Source organism: Marmota marmota, unplaced genomic scaffold (assembly GCF_001458135.2).
Source record: "Marmota marmota marmota unplaced genomic scaffold, marMar, whole genome shotgun sequence".
Lineage (NCBI taxonomy): Eukaryota > Metazoa > Chordata > Mammalia > Rodentia > Sciuridae > Marmota > Marmota marmota.
Window position 1 is genome coordinate 20,427,963 of NW_026000185.1, and position 23,513 is coordinate 20,451,475.

At 40.2% G+C, this 23,513-nt stretch overlaps 1 protein-coding gene across 1 annotated transcript in view; it reads left to right on the plus strand.

Moving 5' to 3' along the window:
* Positions 1-23,513, plus strand: part of Mapk3 (mitogen-activated protein kinase 3) — a 41,480-nt gene that overhangs the window by 4,991 nt on the left and 12,976 nt on the right. Inside the window, exon 2 of the mRNA XM_015490661.2 lies at positions 3,589-3,625. Within this exon, the coding sequence (XP_015346147.2) occupies positions 3,589-3,625 (37 nt within the window). The remainder of the gene's footprint in view (positions 1-3,588; positions 3,626-23,513) is intronic.

The window sequence follows — 23,513 nt, forward strand, 5'->3', positions numbered from 1 at the left end:
TATATATATATATATATTTTAGTTTTAGGTGGACATATTATCTTTATTTTATTTTTATATGGTGCTGAGGATCGAACCCAGTGCCTTACGCATGCCAGGCAAGCACACTACCACTTGAGCCACATCCTGAGCCCTAATACGCTGTATTAAATTAATTTGTTGTCGAATGTTAAATCAACCTTGCTTCTATAATTTAGGTATGGAATATCCCCCCAAAGGCCCAGGTGATGATGAATCAGTCCCCGCCTGTGGTACTGCAGGGAGGTGGGGGAACCTTTAGTGGGTGGGGTCTAATGGACGGAAGTTAGGTCATTGGGGGTGTGGCTTGAAGGGGATGTGGAGCTCTAGTCCCTTTCTGTCTCTCTGCTTCCTGGTCTCCATGAGGTGAACAATCCTTCTCCACCATGTGCTCCCACCATGATGTACTGTGCAGGCACAGGCCCAAAGCAATAGGGTCAAGCAACCATGGACTGAAACCAATGAGCCAAAATAAACTTTTCTGCCTTTTTGATTTTGTCCTAGTGATGGAAAGCTAACACTGTGCTTTCCTGTGATAAATCTTGATTGTGGTGTATTGCCCTTTATGTGTTGCTAGTTCCTGTTTACTAGAATTTGAGGATTTTTGCCTCTACATTCTTAAGAGATATTGATTTATACTTTTCTTATCATATCTTTGTCTGGTTTTGGTATCAGAATAATACTGGTCTCATAGAGATGGCAAAAGTTGCTTCCTCTTTTACTTTTTGGAAGAGTTTATGAAGAAAAGGTAATGATTCTGTAAATATTTGGTCAAATTCCCCAGTGAAGCCATCTGGGATGGACCTTTTCTTTTAGGGAATTTTTTTCCTTTCTAGTTCAATCTCTCTGTTCATTGTAGTTCATTCAGATTTTCATTTTTTTCTGGAAATTTAATAGTTTTTCTAGGGCTCTGTACATTTCATCTAGGTTATCTCATTTATTGGCAATTATTCACTGCATTCCTAATTCTTTTAATTTTTCTAAGGCTGGAAATAATGTCCCCAAGATGTCTAATAGATCAACTTTAGTTAAGGAAAAGCTAAAATAAATCACTTGAGCCTAAAATAACTTTTCGTGGGAGTCAGGTACTATGTTTTAAATCTCTTTCATTTTTGCTGAAGTGATAAGCTATCCATCCATCAAAAATAGAACCTATAGGGGATCTGGGGATATAGCTCAGTTGTAGAGTACTTGCTTTGCAAGCACAAGGCCCTGGGTTCAATCCCCATCATCACTCACGTGCGCACACACACACACACACAAAAGAAAGAAACTATAGAGTAGGGGATGTATCTCAGCAATATATAAAAACTAATCTATTTAAGCCAAAATTCATATGTCAATGTAGCCTGTCCAAAAAAAATGAACCCTTAGAGACAAAAATTAGATTACTGTTTGTCCAAGACTAGAAGATTGGAGGGAGGAATGAGGAGTGGCTCTTAATGAGTATAGGATTTCTCTTTTTCTTTCTTACTTTCTTTTTTTGTTTGTTTGTTTGTTTTTTGGCATGGTACTGGGGATTGAACCCAGGGGTTCTCTACCACTGAGCTACATCCCCAGATATTTTTTTATTATTATTATTTTGTATTTTGAGATAAGTTGCCAAGGCTAGCCTCAAACTTTCGATCCTCCTGTCTCAGCCTCCCAAGCAGCTGGGATTACAGGTGTACACCACTGTGCCCAGCTGACTACAGGGTTTCTTCTTGGGGTGATGGAAATATTCTGGAAATAGATAATGGTGAACAGTGCATAATTTTGTGAACATACGAAAAACCCAAATCACTGAATTTTATACTTTAAAAGGTAAATTTAATGTTATTATATATTATATTGCAATACAGCCATTATTTTAAAGTAGATTATATGTAGCTTTGCTCTATTCCTGAGTTTAGATTCTGCTGCATGTTTCTCCACTTCCATGAAAAAGTGCTGTCTTGTTCACAGCTTTTGATTACCCTTCAAAAATATGAGCTTGTTTGTTTGTCATGAACTATGAAGTACATTTTAATAATTATGAGAAATTGTTTGCCATGACTAGTGTAGGAGTTTAATGATACCCATTAATTTTACTTGTCAATCACTTCAGTAGAACCTTATTTACAATGAAGTTTATGAGACTTCCTATTCAAATTTTCTTTTAATCCTTCAAACTGTAGAAAACCAGTACAGCTCTTCTTTTTTTTTTTTAAGTTTCCTTTTTTTAATAGCATTTTTAAAAAGTTGTTTTGTACTTGTAGATGGACAGAATGCCTTTATTTTACTTGTTTATTTGTATGTGGTGCTGAGGATGGAACCCGGTGCCTCACACGTGCTAGGCAAACGTTCTGCCACTGAGCTACAGCCCCATCCCCAGTACAGCCTTTCAGGTTTGAGATCCCAACACAATCTTCTCTCTTCCTTCTTCAGAAGTTAAAAAACAAACTTAAGGGCCAGGGTTGTGGCTCAGTGGTAGAGCACTTGCCTAGCACACATGGGACATTGGGTTCAATCCTCGGCACCACATACAAATAAACAAATAAAATAAAGGTATTGTGTCCATCTACAACTAAATATATATATATATATTTAAAAAGAAAAGGCTGGGGAAGTGGCTCAGTAGTTGAGTGCCCTTGAATTCAATCCCCAGTACCCCCAAAAAAGTTTTTTAAAAAAAATCTAAATATAAAAAAACAAAAACAGTACTTCTGGCAGTTTCTAGACCTAAATATAACTTGGAACTTTGTTAATGTTTCACAGCCACTACATTACAATATTTTGTATTGGCCTTGCCAACATTCCTAGACCTGGTTTCCTCTTGAAGTTTCTATTCCAAAGACAGAACTGAGAAAACAATATGTTGACAAGTCTGACCCCAACCCTCCAAAGTCAGGACCTGGATGTGGAGTGAACATCAGGGAAGGTAGCCCTCAGGGGCAAAGCGGGATGGAGAGAAGAATAATGAGAGGCCTTGGCATTGGCCTGGGTCTAAATGGTCTTTCCTAAAACATCCAGATGGTATTGCTTCTTGGCACTTGAAATATCTCTTTCAGTGTTACACAATTGTGTTTATTGCACAATAATAAAGAATGGCTTCTTAAAATGTTTTCCTCATTAAGAATTTTTGTTTTGCTGGGCACGGTGGCACACACTTGTGATCCCAGTGGCTCAGGAGGCTGAGGCAGGAGGATCACAAGTTCAAAGTCAGCCTCAGCATTTAGCGAGGCCCTGGTGGGGATGTAGCTTGGTGGTAGAGTATCCCTGGGTTTAATCCACAGTACTGGGGGGAAAAAAAGTACAAGCCCATTGTTTATTAAGTACTGAAAGACATTTTTTAAAAGCTAATGATTTCACCATCAACCCTCCATTCCACTCCTCTGATGAAACCAACATAAATAACCTGGTGTGTGTTCTTGCATTCCCCGGGTACAGATTGAATCTTTTTTTTTTTTTTTTTTTTTTTTTTTTTNGAAGTCTTTTCTACTGTCCTTTATTTATTTATTCTTTTTAAAGAGAGAGAATTTTTAATATTTATTTTTTAGTTTTCGGCGGACACAACATCTTTGTTTGTATGTGGTGCTGAGGATCGAACCCGGGCCGCACGCATGCCAGGCGAGCGCGCTACCGCTTGAGCCACATCCCCAGCCCCTACAGATTGAATCTTTATGTCCCCTCCACAAAATAATTTGTTGAAACTCTAACCCTCAATATGATGCTATCAGGAGATGGAACCTTTAGCAGGTAATTGAGTCCCAGGAAGAAGGCCCTCATCAGAATCCAACAATGCTGGTGCTCTGATCTCAGAAAAATAAATGCCTCTTGCTTAAGCCACCTCGTCTGCAGTATTTTGTTATAGCAGCCCACACAGACTAGACACCTTGTAAGGAATATCCTAAATGTGGGTATTTCCCAGAGAGTTAAAGTGAGCCCTGGACAATATTAATATTAAAAAGAATCTCAGACTTTAAAAAGAATAAATAGGAATAGAAAATTGACTATAAATAGGCATGGGAAATCTTTTGGGGGCTGATGGGAAAATTCTAGAACCAGATTAGGGTAATGGTTGCACAACTTCATAAATTTAGTAAAAATAACTGAATTGTATATTGTATAGTCTGCAGACTACTCCAGCAGCCAGAATGTCCCCACCTAACTCCTGGAACCTGTGCTTATGCCACCTCACATATAAAACGACTTTAGAGATGTAGTTAAAGTTACAGAGATCATCCTGGATTAGTCAGATGAGCTCAGTCTAATCACATGAGCCTTTAAAAGCAGAAGACTTCCTGTAAATGAAAGCTACAGAGAAGGGGAAGTCAAAGAGGGTCCACATGTGTTCTGGCTTTGAGACCCAGAGGCCATGCACAAGCCCAGAAAGAAAGCTCTGGAAGCCAACGATAGCTTCCCGCTCGGAGTAGCAAGGAACCTGGGACATTAGTCCTACAACCACCAGGAACTAGATTCTGCCACTGACCAGAAGCAAATTCCTTCCAGAGCCTCCCCTTTAGAATCCAGCCCATCAGTGTCCTAACTTCAGCCTCCTGAACCTGCCTGGAACAGAGAATCCAGTTGAGCCAGTTGGACTTTTGAACAGCAGACTGTGAGATAATAAATTTGTGTTAAGTTTCTACATCTGTAGTAACTGATTAAAGCAGCAACAGAAAACCAACACTCTACCTAAAGTATACAACTACCTCAGAACTCAATTTTCAAGCTGGGCCTGGTGGCACGTGTCTGTAATCCTAGCAGCTCAGGAGGCTGGGGCAGGAGGATCTCAAGTTCCAGGCCAACCTCAGCAATGTAGTGAGGCCCTAAGCAACTTAGCAAGACCCTGTCTAAAAATAAAATATGAAAAGGGCTGGGGATGTGGCTCAGTAGTTAAGTGCCCCTGGGTTCAATCCCTCCAAAAAGAACTCACTTTTCAATCCTTCTAATTAATGACTTTTTATTGCCTGAAACTCTTTAATATGGCACTTCTGACCCTCCATGCCCTAATCCCCAGTTCCTTTACTACCTGCTGCCCGCCTCCTCTGGCCCTCTCTCTGGTAAGTCTTTCTGATTCTTTTGGCTACACTCAGGCACCGCCTACCCCAGGAAGACTCTCCTGGTAAGTACTCCTATGTGTTCCCTAGCACCCTCTGGAGAGTTCCCTGTTCTAATACAGGATTATTATAATAATTATAGAGAGTACAATCACACAAAGTATTAAAGTCATCCATTTAGGTGTGTGTGTTCTCCTCTTATCTGTAAACTCTTTGAGGACAGGATCAATTCTTATTCATCTTTGCCTCCCCAGTTCCCTATAGGCAGTCAATGTTCAATAAAAATTACTTACATGTCCCATTTGGAAAAAATGATTGGTAGCTAATAAAGAAGCTCATTCATCTACAAATAGGTTAGATCCCAAAGGGCTGCTCATACGTTCCTTCATTTGCATGGCTTGCAGCTCCTGTTTTATTTCTATGAGTTCGGGCTCTCTGCTGATCCACAGGCTCTAAGACGAGCGCCTCTGATCCTTATGGAACTCTACCATTGACATCTATGGCAGAAAGAGCCTCCTTCCTTGACAGTCTCAGTATCAGTGGGAACTCGTTCAGAGCCACCCACGCCCACACTTGCCACCTGGTCACTCACTCTGATGTTTTTGAGGTTGGAAGGGACTAAACGCATGAAACTCCCATCTTGGGACTAAACTTGCAGCACAGCACGTTCACCAAGCTTGGCTGTAACTTTTCCTATGTAATATCAAGCCAATGAGCCACGGCAACATTTGTCAATCCCTTTTCCTTTCCTCTTGGTTAAGATCAATGACACATCCTGACAGATTGCACAATTAGCTCTTTATTCTTCAGGATGGCTTTCTTTTGGGGAAAAAATTCATCTGATACATGCATGATGATTCACCATTTCCTTATAACTTACAATTATACATTTCTACTATAACACTGTTTGGGTTTTTTTTGGTAAGGTATTGAAACCAGGGGTCCTTTCTTACTGAGCCACATCCTCAGCCCTTTTTATTTTTTATTTTGACACAGGGTCTCACAAAATTGCTGAAGCTGGCCTTGAACTTATGGTCCTCCTGCCTCAGCCTCCTAAGTTGCTGGGATTACAGGTATGCACCACCACTACTATACACTTTGTATCCTGTACTTCTAACATTAATGAGGCAATGGTAGGATTAACTGTGTGTGTAAAATGCCTAAAAACCAAGCAGAAGCGCAGGAAACACAGCAATGAGAAGAAATAATGATGATGCTGAAGAATGCTAGTATGTTCACACACGGCCCCTAATTTCACCCACTGGTGTCACGAAGAATTAGTACATCCCTTTTTTTTTTCTTTTAAAATATTTTTAGTTATAGATGAACACAATACCTTTATTTTATTTATTTATTTGTTTTTTACACGGTGCTGAGGATCGTACCCAGTGCCCCCCTGCTAGGCATGTGCTCTACCACTGAGCCACAACCCCAGCCCTGCACATCCTTTTTCTTGAATACCACTTTATTTTTCCTGTAAAGGTTTATGAGTTTAACAAGTACAGAAAATACATTACTTTAACTTGAACTTAAAATGGTTATGATACGATATCTATTTATTTTTGGTACTGGGGATTGAACACAAGGGTGCTCTACCACTGAGCTACATCACAAAGTTTTTTTGTTTTGTTTTGTTTTGGTACCAGGGATTGAACCCAGGGGTGCTCAACCACTGAGCCACATCCCTAGCCCTTTTTATTTTGAGACAGGCTCTCGATACATTGCTTAGGGCCTAAATTGCTGAGGCTGGCATAGAACTTGCAATCCTCCTGCCTCAGCCTCCTGAGTTTCTGGCATTATAGGCATGAGCCACCAAGCCTGACAGGGTTTTTTTATTTTTTATTTTGAGATGGCCTCACTATGTTGCTAAGGCTCTCCCTGTGATCCTCCTATCTCAGCCTCCCAAATTGCTGGGATTATAGGCATGTGCCACTGTGCCTGGTTTAGCAGGCCTATTTATAGGCAAATGTTCAAAATATTCACCATTCATCAGCTTCCATAGATTGTTGAAGAGTGATGAAACCTGAACTGACAAATTCAAGTTCTCTGTACTTTGTTTTCTTGATCTCATCCTTTCAATAAATGAGTACCCTCATACACTCTCTATTTTAGTTCTCTTATGTCATTTCCAGGCTAGTAAATGAGTCTCACATTCCTGCCGCCAGCCTCACTAAGCCAGCATCAGGCTCAGTCTTGATACCCTACTTTCCCCCCCTCCCCCTGTAGCTGGTGTGATCATATGACATCACTAACACCCTCTGGGGATCTTATCAAGAAACAGCACAAATTATCACATTTCGTCTATATTTGTGAATGTCTTCATCAGCATTCCAATGTGTAAATGTTTGGCTGCAACACTCTGAAACTGAGTAACATCATAAAATGTTCTCATTCTTTCTAGCAGAAAATCTGATCTTCTGTTCTATCCATCAGGAGTTTTTATTGCTGTTTGTTTTGTTTTGTGGGGGGTGGGGGGTGGGGGGGTGGCGGTTGCTTGTTTCATTAAACATTTCCTCAGGGTTTCTTAATGTTCTGCCCTCCATAGTCTTCTCCCTCCACTCTTGTTCTTCACCCCTTCATTTCTGGCAAGTTCAGTGTGTCCCACTTTTGAAATTTCTCTTGTCTCCCTTTTACCTATCCAAACCAGCCTATGTCAATATTTTCATGGAGCTATTCCTTCTTTCTCTGAAGTTCTAAACAGCTTATTAGGAAGCAAACAATTTAGGCATAAACAAATTTGATGTCTCCATGTTTTACTTCAAATAAAGCTTATTTAAAAGAAAAAAGAAAAACTGGATTTGGATAGTGGTGCACATCTATAATCCCAGCATCTTGGGAGGCCAAGGCAGGAGGATAGCGAGTTGGAGGCTTAGTAATTTAATGAGGTACTGACTCAAAAGAAAAAATAAAAAGGCCTGGAGATGTAGCTCAGTGATGAAGCATCCTTGTGTTAAATCTTCAGTACAAAAACAAAAAAGAAACTGGACTGCATTAGATTAAAGATGTCAGGTTAATCATATATAGTTCCTGCCCAAATCATAATAAAATGTCAGTGAGAAGATATTTCTAAGGCCACAACCCCACAATAACCACAGAAAGGCAGATAAGACAATAGGAACATTTTTTTTTTAAGTCAGGTAGTAGATGAACATGTGATAACTTATTTACTAGAACTAATAAAGCAGAACCTTGGAAAAACTGAGACATCGACAGATTTTATTTACAGAAGTCCCCCCTCCTCACACACACACACACACAAAAAAAAAAAAAAAAAACCCACAATTGACATCTTCAGGCAAAAGATTAGAAGAACCTTCTCTAGGGAATGTGACCAACCCAAGAGGAAATACCCAAAAGCACCAACATCAGGAGCTCCCTGAGAGGCCTCCATCTGGGACACCCTACAGCCCGGGCCACAGTGGATCCACCTTCACAGGTGGAGATTTTTCAATCAGCTTCCAGTACCTCATGCTTAACTGTGAATGGACACACAAGAGTCACCAGAGCCAGGCACAGAGGCGCACACCTGTAATCCCAGTGGCTCAGGAGGCTGAGGCAGGAGGGCCACAAGTTCAAAGCCAGTCTCAGAAAAAGCAAGGCTCTAAGCAACTCAGTGAGACCCTGTCTCTAAATAAAATACAAGAGAAGGCTGGGGGGATGTGGCTCAGTGGCTGAGCCCCCCTTAGTTCAATCCCTGGTACCAAAAGAAATAAAATTAATAAGAGTCACCAGACATTAGAGGAAAGCACCCAATGTCAAATTTATATGTACAGTTTAACAAAATCTCAGTTTCACCCCCATCCCTCTATTTGAGAGGTGGGGCTTAGTGAAAGGTCACTGGTAGCATTGCCACCAGAAGGGATTAATGCAGTTCTCTTGGGATTGGGATCCTATTAGAGTGGATCTTGTTATGAATATAGCAAGATTGGCTGGTCCCTGGTCTCTGGCTCCCCATCTTGCCACGTGATCTCTCCTCTCACACAAGCTTCTGCCATTGTGATGTCACCCACCATGAGGTCCTCACCAGAGGCTGAATAGATAGTGCTGCTGGACCTTGGCCTTTTGGCCACTAAAACTCAAAAAAAAAAAAACTTTTCTTTGTAATATATCTACCATCAGAAAATGGATTAATATTTCAGCATGATGGGCCCATGCTTGTAGTCCTAGCACCGTGGGAGGCTAAGGCAGGAGGATCTCAAGTTTGAAGTCAGCCTTGGCAACTTAGCAAGGCCCTGTCTCAAAATTTTTTAAAAAATAAATTAATTAAAAGGATAGAGAATGAGGGGCTGGATTCGATCCTCAGCACCACATAAAAATAAATGAGTGAAATAAAGGTATTGTGTCCAAATACAACTAAAAAATAAATATTTTTTTTTAAAAAAAAGGATGAAGAATGAATATAGCTCAGGAGTAGAGCCCCTGGGTTCAACCCTCAGTACTGACTCACCTAATCTTTTCATGGTTGTGACCAAAATATCTGACACAACAACTTAAAGGAGGAACAATTTATGTCGGCTCATGGTTTTAGAGATTTCAGTCCATGGCTGGCCACCTCCATTTCTCCCAGCCTGAGGTGAGGCAAAACGTCATGCTGGGCATGGAGTGGCAGAAGAAAGCTACCCAGCTCATGGCAACTGGGATTGACAAAGAGAGAGAGAGGAGGGGGTCAGGGTGAAGGCACAGTCCTCAGGGCACACCCCAGTGACCTGCTTCCTCCAATCACACCCACCTGCTTACGGTTCCCACCTCCTCTCATGAGTTCATCCAAATCATTAACCCATCCAAAGGATGAAGACACTGATGAGGTTTCCTCCCTCATAACCCAATCATTCTCTAAAAGTCCCACCTCTGAACTTTGCTACTTGGGCACCAAGTCTTCAACACACAAGATTCTGGGGAACACTGCAGATCCCAACGGTAACAAGGAGAATCTTAAGAAGACAACCATGCAGCAGGCCTGGAAAAGAACCATTCTAGAAGGAAGCAGGCCAGAAGGCTACAGAGAAGTGTCTTTAAAAAAAATAAAACCATGCCAGGCACAGTGGTGCCAATCTGTAATTCCAGCGGCTACAGAAGCTGAGGCAGGAGGATCATGAGTTCAAGTCCAGCCTCAGCAAAAAGCAAGACTCTAAGCAACTCAGTGAGACCCTGTCTCTAAATAAAATACAAAAAAGGGCTGAGGATGTGGCTCAGTGGTCAAGTGCCCCTGAGTTCAATCTGGCACCAAAAAATAAAAATAAAACCAGGGCTGGGGTTATAGCTCAGAGGTAGAGCACTTGCCTAGCATGTGTAGGGCACTAGGTTTGATTCTCAGAACATAAAATAAAGGTCCATGAACAACTAAAAAATATATTTTAAAAAGAAAATAAAAGCAGCTAGGTGCAATGGTACATGTCTATAACCCAGAAACTTGGGAGGCTGAGGCATGAGGATCACAAGTTCAAGGCCAGCCTCAGCAACTTTGTAAGGCCCTAAGCAACTTAGCAAGACCCTGACTCAAAATAAAAAATGAAAAACGGCAGGGGATGTGGCTCTGTGGTTAAGCACCCCTGAGTTCAATCCCCAATAATTAAAAAAAAAAAAAAAAAAGCTTCAGCTTTCAAAATGACAATAGATACACACATGAAGCCTTGGATTCCAGCCCCAGCACTGCAACTCCCCTGACACACACACACACACACAGAGTAGAGAATGTTTGAAACCAAAAAAATGAAGAAGTAACAGTATGAGCATGCTATTTAGAGATACAAGGGTAAGTACAAAAGAATCAGCTCAAGAGGTTGAATGTAGTGGCCTCTGGGGAACAGGAAATGGTGATAGGGGAGCCCATTTTTCATAATAAACCTCAGAGATTTCCTAACATGTGCATTTGTAAGTGTGAAAAAAACACAAATAAAACCCCAACTGAGATGAGAAATTTTCCCACTTTGATATGTGAAGTATTTTAAGATGTGTATTTTTATATAAAAAGATATTTTGATGGATGAAAAGGAAAAATTTTTTTCCTACCACTGGCTTGGTAGCCTTCCAGGGATCATACTTCACCTTTATAAACAATCATTTGTAAAGCCAGGGAAATTTTATTTTATTTTATTTTTGGTACAAGGGATTGAGCCCAGGGACACTTAACTGCTGAGCCATATCCCCAGCCCTTTTTATTTTTATTGAGACAGGGTTTTACTGAGTTGCTTAGGGCCTTACTAAGTTGCTGAGGCTGGCCTCAAACTTTTTTTTTTTTTTTTTTTTGGTGGTGGTGGTGGGGGTAACCAGGGATTGAACTCAGGGGCACTCAACCACTGAGCCATACCCCCAGCCCTATTTTGTATTTTATTTAAAGACAGGGTCACATTGAGTTGCTTAGCAACTCACTATTGCTGAGGCTGGCTTTGAACTCGTGATCCTCCTGTCTCAGCCTCCCAAGCTGCTGGGATTACAGGTGTATGCCACCATACCTGGCTCAGGCAATTTTAAAATAGAGTCTTTTTTTTTTTTTTTCTGAGAATTGAACCTGGAGGGCTCTTTACCACTTAGCTACATCCCTAGCCCTTTTATTTTGAAACAGAGTGTCACTAAGTTGCTGAGGCTGTCTTGAATTTGTAGTTCTTCTGCTTCAGCCTCCCAAATTGCTGAGATTACAGGTGTGCATCATGGTGCCTAGTATATATAATTTTTAAAAATATATTTCTTTGCTGTAGATGGACACAATACCTTTATTTATTTATGTGGTGCTGAGAATCGAACCCAGGGCCTCACACATGCTAGGCAAGTGCTCTACCACTTAGCCACAATCTCAGCCCAATTTTTTAATGGCTTAAAGAAATAATCATAGAGCTGGGTTTTCAGCTCAATGGTAGAGCACTTGCCTAGCACATGTGAAACACTGGGTTCAATCCTCAGTCCCACATAAATAAATAAATAAATAAATAAATAAATAAAGGCATTGTATCCATCTACAACTAAAAAATATATATTTTTTAAAAAAGAAAAAATCATGGGCTGCGATTGTGGCTCAGCGGTATAGTGCTCACCTAGCATGGGCGGACCTGGGTTCGATTCTCAGCACCACATAAAAATAAAGGCATTGTGTTGTATCCATGTACACCAAAAAAAATGAATATTAAAAAAGAAAGAAAGAAAAAATCATTTTGTTGAGCTTAATAAACTGTAGGATGACTGGACAATTCTGGGCCATAAATTTTTTGACAGTTTTCCCATCATGAGATGGGGTCTGTGATGCACACTTGAAATCCCAGCAGCTCAGGAGGCTAAAGCAGGAGGTTCAAGTGTTTAAAGCCAGCCTCAGCAACTTAGCGAAGCCCTAAGCAACTCAGTGAGACCCTGTTTGTAAATAAAATACAAAAAAGCAGGTCTGGGAGTGTGGTTCAGTGGGTAAGCATCCCTGGATTCATTCTCCAGTACCAAAAAAAGTGTGGGGGGGTTAGGGATGGGGTCTGTTATTCCCTGCCCTTGACTCTGGGCTTCCATAAATGGAGTGTGGTACAAACGATGCTAAGTGACTTCCAAGGCTGGATCACAAAACACCTAGGAGCTTCCCCTGCTCACTAGACCACCTGTCCTGGAGTCTGGAACTCCCATATAAGCAGCCAACTACATGGCCACAACTGTACAGGTCACAACTGGTTGACACAGTCCCTCTGATCTGGGACCATCTTTCAGCCAACCCCAGTGCAGGTCACAGGCATGTGAGCAAAGAAGCCAGACTGGAACTGGAGCCCCCAGACCCAGCTGTCACTCACCCTTGTCTGCCCAATTGGCCCAGCTGAGGCCCAGACACCTTAGAGTAGAGTGTACCTTTTCTTGCTACGCCCTTTAGTGCTGGGGATTGAACCCTTGGCCTTGTGCATTCAAGTCAAGCACTCTACCAACTGAGCTATATCCCCAGCCCTTTCTAAATCCCACCCACAGAATCAGTAGGCATTTAAAACAAGTTATTGTTGTTTCATACCATTTAATTTTGGGATAATATTTTTATATATTAACAGATAACTAAAAAAAAGAGCTAAAGGAAAAAGCAGTTTGTAATTGTAGATTAGTGTACTCAGAGCAAACAAGAGAATGTCTATGCTACTACCATGTAAATTAATCATAGGACGATAAGTTGATAATGCACAAATTAACCACTGGATGATAAATTAATGAACAACCATCTCATTGCATGTGCTGAATATTTATGTGCTCTAATATTGAACTAAAATATATCATTTTAGTTATCATTTCAAGAATATCTAATGAAGGGGGAGAAAACCACTTGTTTCCTTATTCCTGTTGAATCCTGATGAAGAAGCTGCGGGAAGAGCATCCGAAGGCCCTGAGGGGCCTGCACAGGAAGTGCTGTGATTAAAAAAAAAAAAAAAAAACGTACCAAGAGCCACCTAAGCCAGGAACAAATGCAAAAGACTAGTATAAACCTATAAAAATAGTGTGCGGATGGCTGTAACTTGGAATGAGCTGAGATTACGAAACATGTTATCAACAAGAAGGGAGAAGGGCTTTGATAGCTATATTTGGAGCAAGAAGAAGGAAGAAATTGGCTCATTGCTTAGTGTAGATGGTGTAATATTAACAGATGACCAAGAGAAAGCAGAACCTCTCAGCTTGCATCTGGTTTGTCTTGTCTTTTCTTTGTTTCTTTCTTTCTTCTCCTCCTCCTCCACCTCCTCCTTCTCTTTCTTTTTCTTTCTCTCTCTCTCTCCCCCCCCACTTCAGTACTGGGGATCAAATTCAGGTCATCACACATACTAGGCAAGCACTCTACCACTAAGCTATGTCCCCAGTCTATTTATTTATTTATCTGTTTGTTTGTTTATTTATTTATTTTGAAGCATGGACTAAGATGCTGAGGCTGGCCTCAAACTTGTGATCTTCCTGCTTCAGCCTACTGATATTACAGGCACACCCCACCCCACCTGGGTTTCTCTTTTCTACAAAATGAATGAAGCCCAAGATTGAAATGCTTCAATGTTGGAGTTAAGAGGCGACCAAAACTCCCAAAGAGGTAAAGAATAAAAGGACATCGACTCAACTGAAATGTTCTAGACCCCCGATGTGGACTTAGTTCATCCTCAAGAGCAAACTGTACTCATAGTTTTGGAACCATGGTAGACAACCTTTGAAAGATTTTAGAAAGTTGGAGAAGTACTGGGGATAGGCAAATATTGTTCTTGCTTTCAATAAATTCTAAAAAAAAAAAGAGTTTATAAAAGGATTTACCAATGACATTGGCATTAGTCTTCCTAACAAAATTCTAAGTCCCATATTCTTCATATAATCTGTGAGCAACCCTGGGAACCACGCATGCTAAATAAACCTCACTTCCTGTTTTCACAGCATCACAGTAGGATTACCACAACTGTTCGGATGACCTTTAGGTCTTGACTTGCTTTCTGCCTTGACATGAAGGAAGAGACAAAGCCTTTCAGGAAAACTTTGCAGATGATATAAGAAACATGAGCACTGGAATAGTAATTTGGAGGGTTATGATAGTTTGAGCATTTATATTGATTAAAAGTTGATTTTCATAGCATACACAAAAATCTCAGAGTAAGGACCTATGAACATTCACTCCTTTCTAAAAGTAAAGAAAAAAAGCACAAAAAATGGTCAGACCCAACTTTTTTTAAACCCTGGAAGTTAATCAAAGGCTTGTAGCAACCTGAGGAATACTTATTCAAGAAAAGCAGCTGCATCTTGGTAAAAACAGGGAACTTTGTGGCATTTAAAATTATCCCAGACCCATCCCCATTCTTCAGTTCTGTCGCAACCCTGAAAAAAAATACCAGCCCACATTCTCAGTGTGACCTGGCAGCCACTAGAGGGAACAGGAAAGAGTTGGAGCTCTTTCAAAGTCTTATTCCAAAAAAATTGTCATTATTGCAGCTGTACTGAGGTCCCCTGGGAGGCCTCACTTGTAAGACTGTCCAGTTGACCTCACTTGGAGCATGTAGAGTGCAAAAAGCCCTCTCCTCAATGGGGATTTGTCAAAAACATTTACAGGCACCTGTTTTAATTTTGCAGCCACCTGAATTGGTGGTTAGGACAAAAAACAGACGAACCAAAAGGCTTCAAAGGAAAAGGTGGGGGAGGTAAGTTCTGAGATGACACTGTGGGGAGCTCTGGGGATTCACTTCTCAGCAAAACAAGTGAAGCTGCTGAAAACAAACTTTTAAAAAATAAACAAAATTTCTGGAATTGTCTTAATGGCATGTAACAAATGAAGGTACATTTATTTTTAGAAAAAATACTAAAAATCAGTTTTCAGGGAGATTCTGGGATCTGAAACAAGATCAACTCTCTCCTGAACTCCCTCTCCCACAGCTCAGCTTGGAGGAAGCTCCACCCTAAGTGGTGGGACCAAGAAACAGCTGTCAATCGAGGCTTACCACATCTCACCAGGAGCCCCAGGTTGTTTCACTTCCTCTAACCCCAAACTAAAGAAGCTATATTTCTGGAGAGTATGGCAGAAAGGTAAAGATGCCTTTCCTTCACCCAGGCACCTGACCTATAGGTTGGAGGTTCTATTTGAAGTGTGAGTCAGGCGTGCAGGCCCTGATCACCTTCATCCAGTTTGCTGGTGGAGCAGAGATGCCTTGCTGGGAGAGGCAAGCCAGGAGAAGCTCTATTCCAGGAGGTGCTCAGAGTGGTGACTCAGAGATTTTTCCCAAGGCCAGGATGTGGTGCACGCCTGTAATCCCAGCAATTTGGGAGGCCAAGTCAGGAGGATCACGAATTCAAGGATAGCCTCAGCTATTTAGTGAGACCCGGATGTGGTTCAGTGCTTCTAGGTTCAATCCCCAGTACTGAGGAGGAGGGGGAGGAAGGAGAAGAAGGAGGGAACAGAGAAGAAGGGGGAGGAGGGTGTTGGGGAAGAGGAGATGGAGACCCAAGGCAAGCCCCAAAGGAACTGACTTTATTTGAAACATTGTGGGAAAGTTCACTGAGAAAACCAATGGTTCCTCTTATTTAAGAGCAATAAGACTAAACTATAGGCCACCTAACTCCCCAGAGAGAACCATGGCAGAGACAGCTAAGAAGAGCCATCTGGGGTCAGAACAAACCTCAAAACCTCCCCTGGCCCAAATTTAATTGGACCAAACCACAAAGAAATACATGCCCCGAGGCATTGTCAAAAACAATACAGCAATCAGCCAATAATTAGTGGAGCCCAACAGGCGCTTTGCCAAGTGAAGCAAAACCTTAATCCAGAAATTAGAGAAAGAGACAGTCCAAGGAGCAGCCAAAGACCTCATGTGGAGGGAAGCAGACTTACCTAAAATAGCCTACTCATAAAACAAAAGCAGACAACAAAACAACCTCAAGATAGGGAGACAAAATGATACATAAGATGCACTGTTTCCAACAAAAATTAGGAGACACGCAAAGAAACAGGAACATGTGATCCAAGCACAGGAGGAAAGAAAGCAGACAACAGAAACTGTAAGAGGGTCCAGATGTCAGACTTAATAGAGACCTGAGCATGGCCATGATGCATATGTTAAGGGAACTAAAGGAAGCCCTTTTAAACAAATAAAAGAAGGCATGATGATGGTGTTTCATCAAAGAGATAATATCAATAAAGAGATAGGAAAATATATACATAGAAAGAGAAATTCTGGAGTTGAAAATATATTATCATGTTGGGCATAGTGGCACACACCTGTAATCACAGAGGCTGGGGAGGCTGAGGCAAGAGGATCACAAGTTCAAGGCCAGGTTCAGCAATTTAGCAAGACCCAGTCTCAAAATAAAAAATAAAAAGGGCTGGGGATGTGGCTCAGTGGTTAAGAATCCCTGGTATCAAAAAAAAAAAAAAAAAAAAAAGAAAATACATTATCTTGGGCTAGGGGTGCAGCATGGTGACGGAGAACATGCCTAGTAAGCATGAGGTTCTGGATTTAATCCTTAGCACAGGAAGGAAGAAAGCAGGGAGGGAAAGTGGAGTGGGGGGGAGGAAGGAGAAAAGAAAGAAAAAAGGAAAAGCATATTATATAAGAAGAAAATTTTAATATAGCAACTGAACTGGTGATTTGAATTAGCAGAAGAAAAATCAGGAAATTTGAAGGTGGATGGAGAGAGATTAGGCAATCCAGAGAAGAGAAGGAGATCTGGGATGCAGCTTGATGGTGGAGTGCTTACCTAGTGTGTGTGAGGCTCTTGGTTCAATTCCCAGAATTGAAAAATAAAATAAAGAACAGAAGAAAAATGGAATGAAGGAAATGAGAAATGTGGAACATATGTACCAACGTGTATATAGTAGGCATTCCAGAAGAGGGCACAGAAAAAATAATGGTTAAAAATGTCCCACGTTTGTTGAAAAAAATATTATTCTCTACATCTAAAAAATTCAGTGAGACTGGATGCTGTTGAATCCACCTGTAATCCCAGCAACTCAGCAAGCTGAGGCAGGAAGATCGTAAATTCAAGGCCAGCCTCAGTAATTTAACAAGGCCCTCAGCAACCTGACCAGACCCTGTCTCAAAATAAAATACAAAGGACTAGGAATGTGGCTCAGAGGTAGAGCATCATTGGGTTCAACATCCTGTACAAAAAAAAATCAAACAAACAAAAAGATTATGACCACCATGAATAACGAGAATCAGCCCTTTTTTTAATTTTTAATTTTGAGACAGGATCTTCTAATTTGCTTAGAGCCTTACTAATTTGCCGAGGCTGGCCTCAAACTTGTTCTCTTTCTGTCTCAGCCTCACGGGTTGCTGGGATTACAGGTGTGAACCACCACACCCAACCATGGTGGTCATATTCTACAAACACTGAATTAGCAAATATTGAACATTGCTCCTGGGGAAATACAGGGTTAAATTCATGTCAGCCTATGGTCTACAACACTTTTGTCAATGGATCATTTGTTTTATGTGTGTTTCTACTGAAAGAAACCTTCTTTAATGTATATTACTGATTCATTATTACGGAACTCATGGTTAACAATATCAAACCTACACCTGAATGAATCTTATGAACTCATAGGTGTTTTGCCTGTTTGCTTGTTTTTGCAGTACTGGAGGCTGAACCTGGCTGGGGCCTCGGCATGCTAGGCAAAGGCTCCACCACCGAGCTATAACCCCAGCCCCCAAACCCGGGTATTTTCTCCATAAGCACACCACAGCCTTCCTGAGCCAAGGAACACTACACAGCACATCAGCACTATACTTGCAGGTCATATTAAACAATGAAAGCACCAACAAAAAGGGACAAAACTGAGACATTAGACCATGAAAAAGACACTTGTTTATAGTATGAGAGCTGAAACAAAACGGCAGACCATGATCTGTTCAACCTCAACTGTGACTATGTACCTGGTGACCTAAATATTTTACTGACCTGCACATGTCCATGAATGACCATGAAAGCACCATGAGCCAGGTGCAGTGTTGCACAGCTGTAATCCCAGCAACTCCAGAGCCTGAAGCAGGAGGATTGCAAGTTCAAAACCAGCCTGGGCAACTTAGCAAGACCCAGTCTCAAAATAAAAGTAAAAGGGCTGGGGATGTAGCTCTGTTGGTAGAGCACTCCTGGGCTCAAATCCCAGTATCAAAAAGACAGAAAGAAAGAAAGAAAGAAAGAGGGGGGCGGGGAGTAACAAAGAGGAAAAGAAGGGAAGAAAGCAACATGAGTATTGATTCTGAAGTTACAGATAAATTTTAGCAGGTAAGTGAATTCACAAATATATAAATCTTTGAAGAGATTAAGATCAACTTTAGAGAAGGAATAAGATAGTCAACCAAGAAATCTTTTTTTTTTTTTCTTTTTCTACATCCCCAGCCCTTTTTATTTTTTATTTTGAGACAGGTCTAATTGCTGAGTGAAGCTGGCCTCAAACTTTTAATCCTCTTACCTCAGCCTCCGAAGTAATCTTACATCCAGCAAAACTATCTTTCACAAGAAGACATACATTCTCAAAGAGCTGTGGACATAGCTCACTGGTAGAATGCTTGCCTAGCATGAGTCCCTGAGTTTCATCCCTAGCAGAGGATGAAAGAGAAAGACAGACAGACATTCCCAGATAAACAAAAACTGAGAGAGCTCACTGCCAGCAGACCAGACTTATAAGAAATACTAGAATTAGTTCTTCAAGGTGAGAGCAAGAAAACCTAGATGGAAATCTGAATCCACTTGAAAAACAAAGAGCATCAATAAAGGTGATTATGTTGTACAAAAGACAATATAAATGTATATTTTTCTTTTCTTCCCTTAAATGATTTTAAAGCAACCATATGCAACTATAGATATATATAAAAATTTTATATACATATGTTTATATTATATATATTACATTTATAATAGATATATATACTTCTATTGCTGAGTCTATAATATATATGAATATAATGCATTTGACAATGGCACAGGTGGGTGGGACCAAAGTATATGAAGTAAACAAATGATACAGATGGCAATAACTTGAACTACAGAAACAAATTATGAAAACCAGAAATTATGAGACAAATAAGAAAAACTATGCATAGACAATCACTCCCCCTTTTTTTCCCTCAGTTTACAGACAGAAACTTAGCAGCTAGGCATGGTGAACCACGCCTGTAATCCCAGTGGTTCAGAAAGCTGAGGCAAGAGGTTCACAAGTTCACAAGTTCAAGGCCAACTCCAGCAAGTTAGCAAGACCTAATGTGTCAGGGCAGTTAACCAGAGGAAATGTCCACCAGACACTTGTTTACAGTATGAGAGTCATTCCTATTCACTAGGCTCAATGGACAGTGGCCCACACACAGCCCATGGATAGCTCACGACAGATGGCAATGACTTGAATCACAAATGATGAGTCAAATAAGAAAAACTATGCATACTCAATCACTCCCCTTTTTTATCCCTCAGTTTACAGACAGAAACTTATCAGTCGAACATGGTGATCCACGCCTGTAATCCCAGTGATTCAGGAAGCTGAGGCAGGAGGATCACAAGTTCAAGGCCAGCCCCAGCAAATTAGCAAGACGCTGCCTCAAAATAAAAACAAGAAAGGGCTGAGAATGTAGCTCGGGAGTAAAATACCCCTGGGTTCAATCTCTACTACCACGAAAAAAAATAAAATAAAATAAAACAAAACTAAAGCAACAATTATAACAATGTAATATATTCTGGGGCTTGTAACGTAACAATATATGTAACAACAGCACAGAGTTGGGGAAGAGAGAAGGAGGGATATTCTACATCTCAATGGAATTAAGTTAGTATAAATTGGAAGTAGATTCTGAAATAGACAGATAATCCTAAAACACCTGTTAAAGAAATAACTAAAATATATTTTAAAAAATAATTAAGGGGCTGGGGCTGGGGCTCAGTGGTAGAGCGCTTGCCTAGCATGGGTTCAATCCTTAGCACCACATACAAAACTAAGCAAATACAATATAGGCATGCTGTCCATATACAACTACAAAATTTTTTTAAACAACAATTTAAAAAAAACATTTAAAATGATAATTAAAAGAATTTAAAGGTTACACAAGAAAATATTCATTTAATGCAAAATAAAGCAGTAAAGGAGGAATAGAGAAACAAAAAAGACATGAGACATATAAAAATAAAACAAAAAACAGCACTTATTAATCCAACCATATCAATAATATCACATGTAAATGGATTAAGCAATCAAAAAGCAAATATTGTCAGACTGGATAATCTACAGGGGACACACCTCAGTCTCAAAGATATAAATAGGTTGAAAATAACAGGAGGAAAAGTAAATATCATGCAACCCTAAGAAACTTGTGGTAGCACTACTAATATCAGCCAGGCATGGTGGCTCATGCCTGTAATCCCAGTGGCTCAGGAGGCTGAGGCAGGAGGATCTTGAGTTCAAAGCCAGCCACAGCAACAGTGAGACCCTGTTTCTAAATAAAATCAAAACAGAGCTCGGGATGTGGCTCAGTAGTTGAGTCCCTGAGTTCAATCCCCGGTACCCACCCCCCAAAAAAATTACATAGATATAGATATAGATAGATAGATAGATAGATAGATAGATAGATAGATAGAGATAGATAAAATACTAATATCAGACAGAACAGACTTTTCAAATAAAAATATTACTACAGCCAAAGAAGGATGTTTTACAGTGATAGAAATGTCACTCTATCAGGGAGGGGAAAATGTAATTATGGGCTGGGGCTGGGGCTCAGTGGCAAAGCACTTGCCTGGCAGGTGTGAGGCACTGGATTCGATCCTCAGCACCACATAAAAATAAATAAATAAAATAAAGGTATTGTGTCCATCTACAACTAAAAAATATTTTTTAAAAAATATAATTTCATGTACCTAACTATAGAACACCAAAATATGTGAAGCACAATCTGACAGAATTGTGTGGGGGGTTGAAAATTCAATAATAGTTAGAGATTTCAATAGCCCACTTTTATTACTAGACAGAAGGACAAGGCAGTAAAAGAACAGGGAAACAGAAGACTTGGACAATAATGTCTACAAATTGGACTTAAGAGGCATCCAGAGATTGTTCTACCCAACAATAGCAGATACATGTACTTTCAAATTCTCAGGGAACGTTCTCCAGGACAGACCATATGCTAAGCCATAGTAAGCCTCAGTAAATTCAAAACCATATAAAGTATGTTTTTTAATCACAAGAAATAAAATTTGAAATTAATAATAAAAAGAAATGTGGGGAATTCACGAGCATGTGGAAATTAAATAACACTATTAAATAACCAATGAGTCAAAAGGAAATCACAAACAGTGTGGCTGTGCACTGCTGTAATCCCAGCAGCTTGGGAGGCTGAAGCAGGAGGATTGCAAGTTCAAGGCCAACCTCAGCAACTTAGTGAGACACTATCCCAAAATAAAAAATTTTTTTAAAAAATGAATAGGCTGGGGGTGTGGCTCAGTGGTAGAGTACCTCTGGGTTTCATTCCCAGTACCAGGAAAGAGAAAGAGAGAGAGAAACAAGGAAGGGACTGGATAGACATCTCTCCAAAAAAGATATTCAGATGGCCAATAAGCATACCCCTTCACATCTACTAGAAAGAATATAACAAAAAAGTCAGATAATAATAAGAGTTGGTAGAGACTTAGGAAAATTGAAAATCCCATATCCTGCTGGTAGTGGTGTAAAATAGTGCAGCTGGTATAGAAAACAGTTTGACAGCTCCTTAAAAAATTAAACATAGAGTTAGCATACGATCCAGCAATTTCACTTGTAGATATACATCCAAGAGAACTCTAGATATATTTGCACAAAAATGCTTATACAAACGTTCATAACAGGATCTGGGGTTGTGGCTAAGTGGTAGAGGCTTGCCTGGCATGTGTGAGGCACTGGGTTCAATTATCTGTATCACATATAAATAAATAAATTAAACAAAGGTTCATCAACAACTTTAAAAAAAAAAACAAAAACACGCAATGTTCATAGCAGAGCCAGGTGCAATGGTGCACACCATAATTCCAGCAATTTGGAAAGCTGAGGTGGAAAGGTTGCAAGTCCCAGGCCAGCCTCAGCAATTAGTGAGGCCCTAAGCAATTTAGTGAGATCCTGTCTCAAAAAAAAAAAAAAAATAGAAAGGGCTAGAAACGTAGCTCAGTGGTAGAATGTTCCTGGGTTTAATATGGTTTGCCCATGCAACAGGATATTGTTCCAATGTAAAAAGAAACAAAGTACTGATAAATGCCACAACTGGGATTAGCTCCGAAAACATCATGTTAAGTGAAATAAGCCAGATTCAAAAGAATAGACAGAGGCAAATTAGTAGTGGTCAGAAGCTGAAGTGCAGGGGTGTGGGCAGTGACCACTGACGGGTATGCAAGTTAATTTAGGGAATGATAAAAATGTTCTGGAATTAGACAGTGGTGCTAATTGCACAGTCTTGTGAATGGCATATAAACTACTAATCTAGGGGCTGGGGATGTGGCTCAAGCGGTAGCGCGCCCGCCTGGCATACGTGCGGTCCAGGTTGGATCCTCAGCACCACATACAAACAAAGATGTTGTGCCCACCGATAACTAAAAAATAAATATTAAAATTCTCTCTCTCTCTAAAAAAAAAAAAAAAAAACTACTGATCTATACATTTTAAATAGTGAATTTGGAAACTGGGGGTGTAGCTAAGTGGTAGAACATGTGCTTAGCATGCATGAGACCCTGAGTTCTATCCCCAGCACCAAATAAACAAGGGGTAAATTTTATGGTATGCAATTTATTTATTATTATTATTTATTTATTCTAATTTGTTATACATGATGGAAGAATACAATTCATTTCATTCATAAATAGAGCACAATTTTTCAAGTCACTGATTGTACACAAAGTATGTTCACACCATTTGTGTCTTCATACATGTACTTAAGGTAATGATGTTTAACTCATTCATGGTATGCAATTTATACCTCAATAAAAAAGTTGATTTCAAGAAATGAAGTATTAAGCCAGGCACAATGGCACGTGCCTATAATCCCAGCGACTCAGGAGGCCAAGACAGGAGGA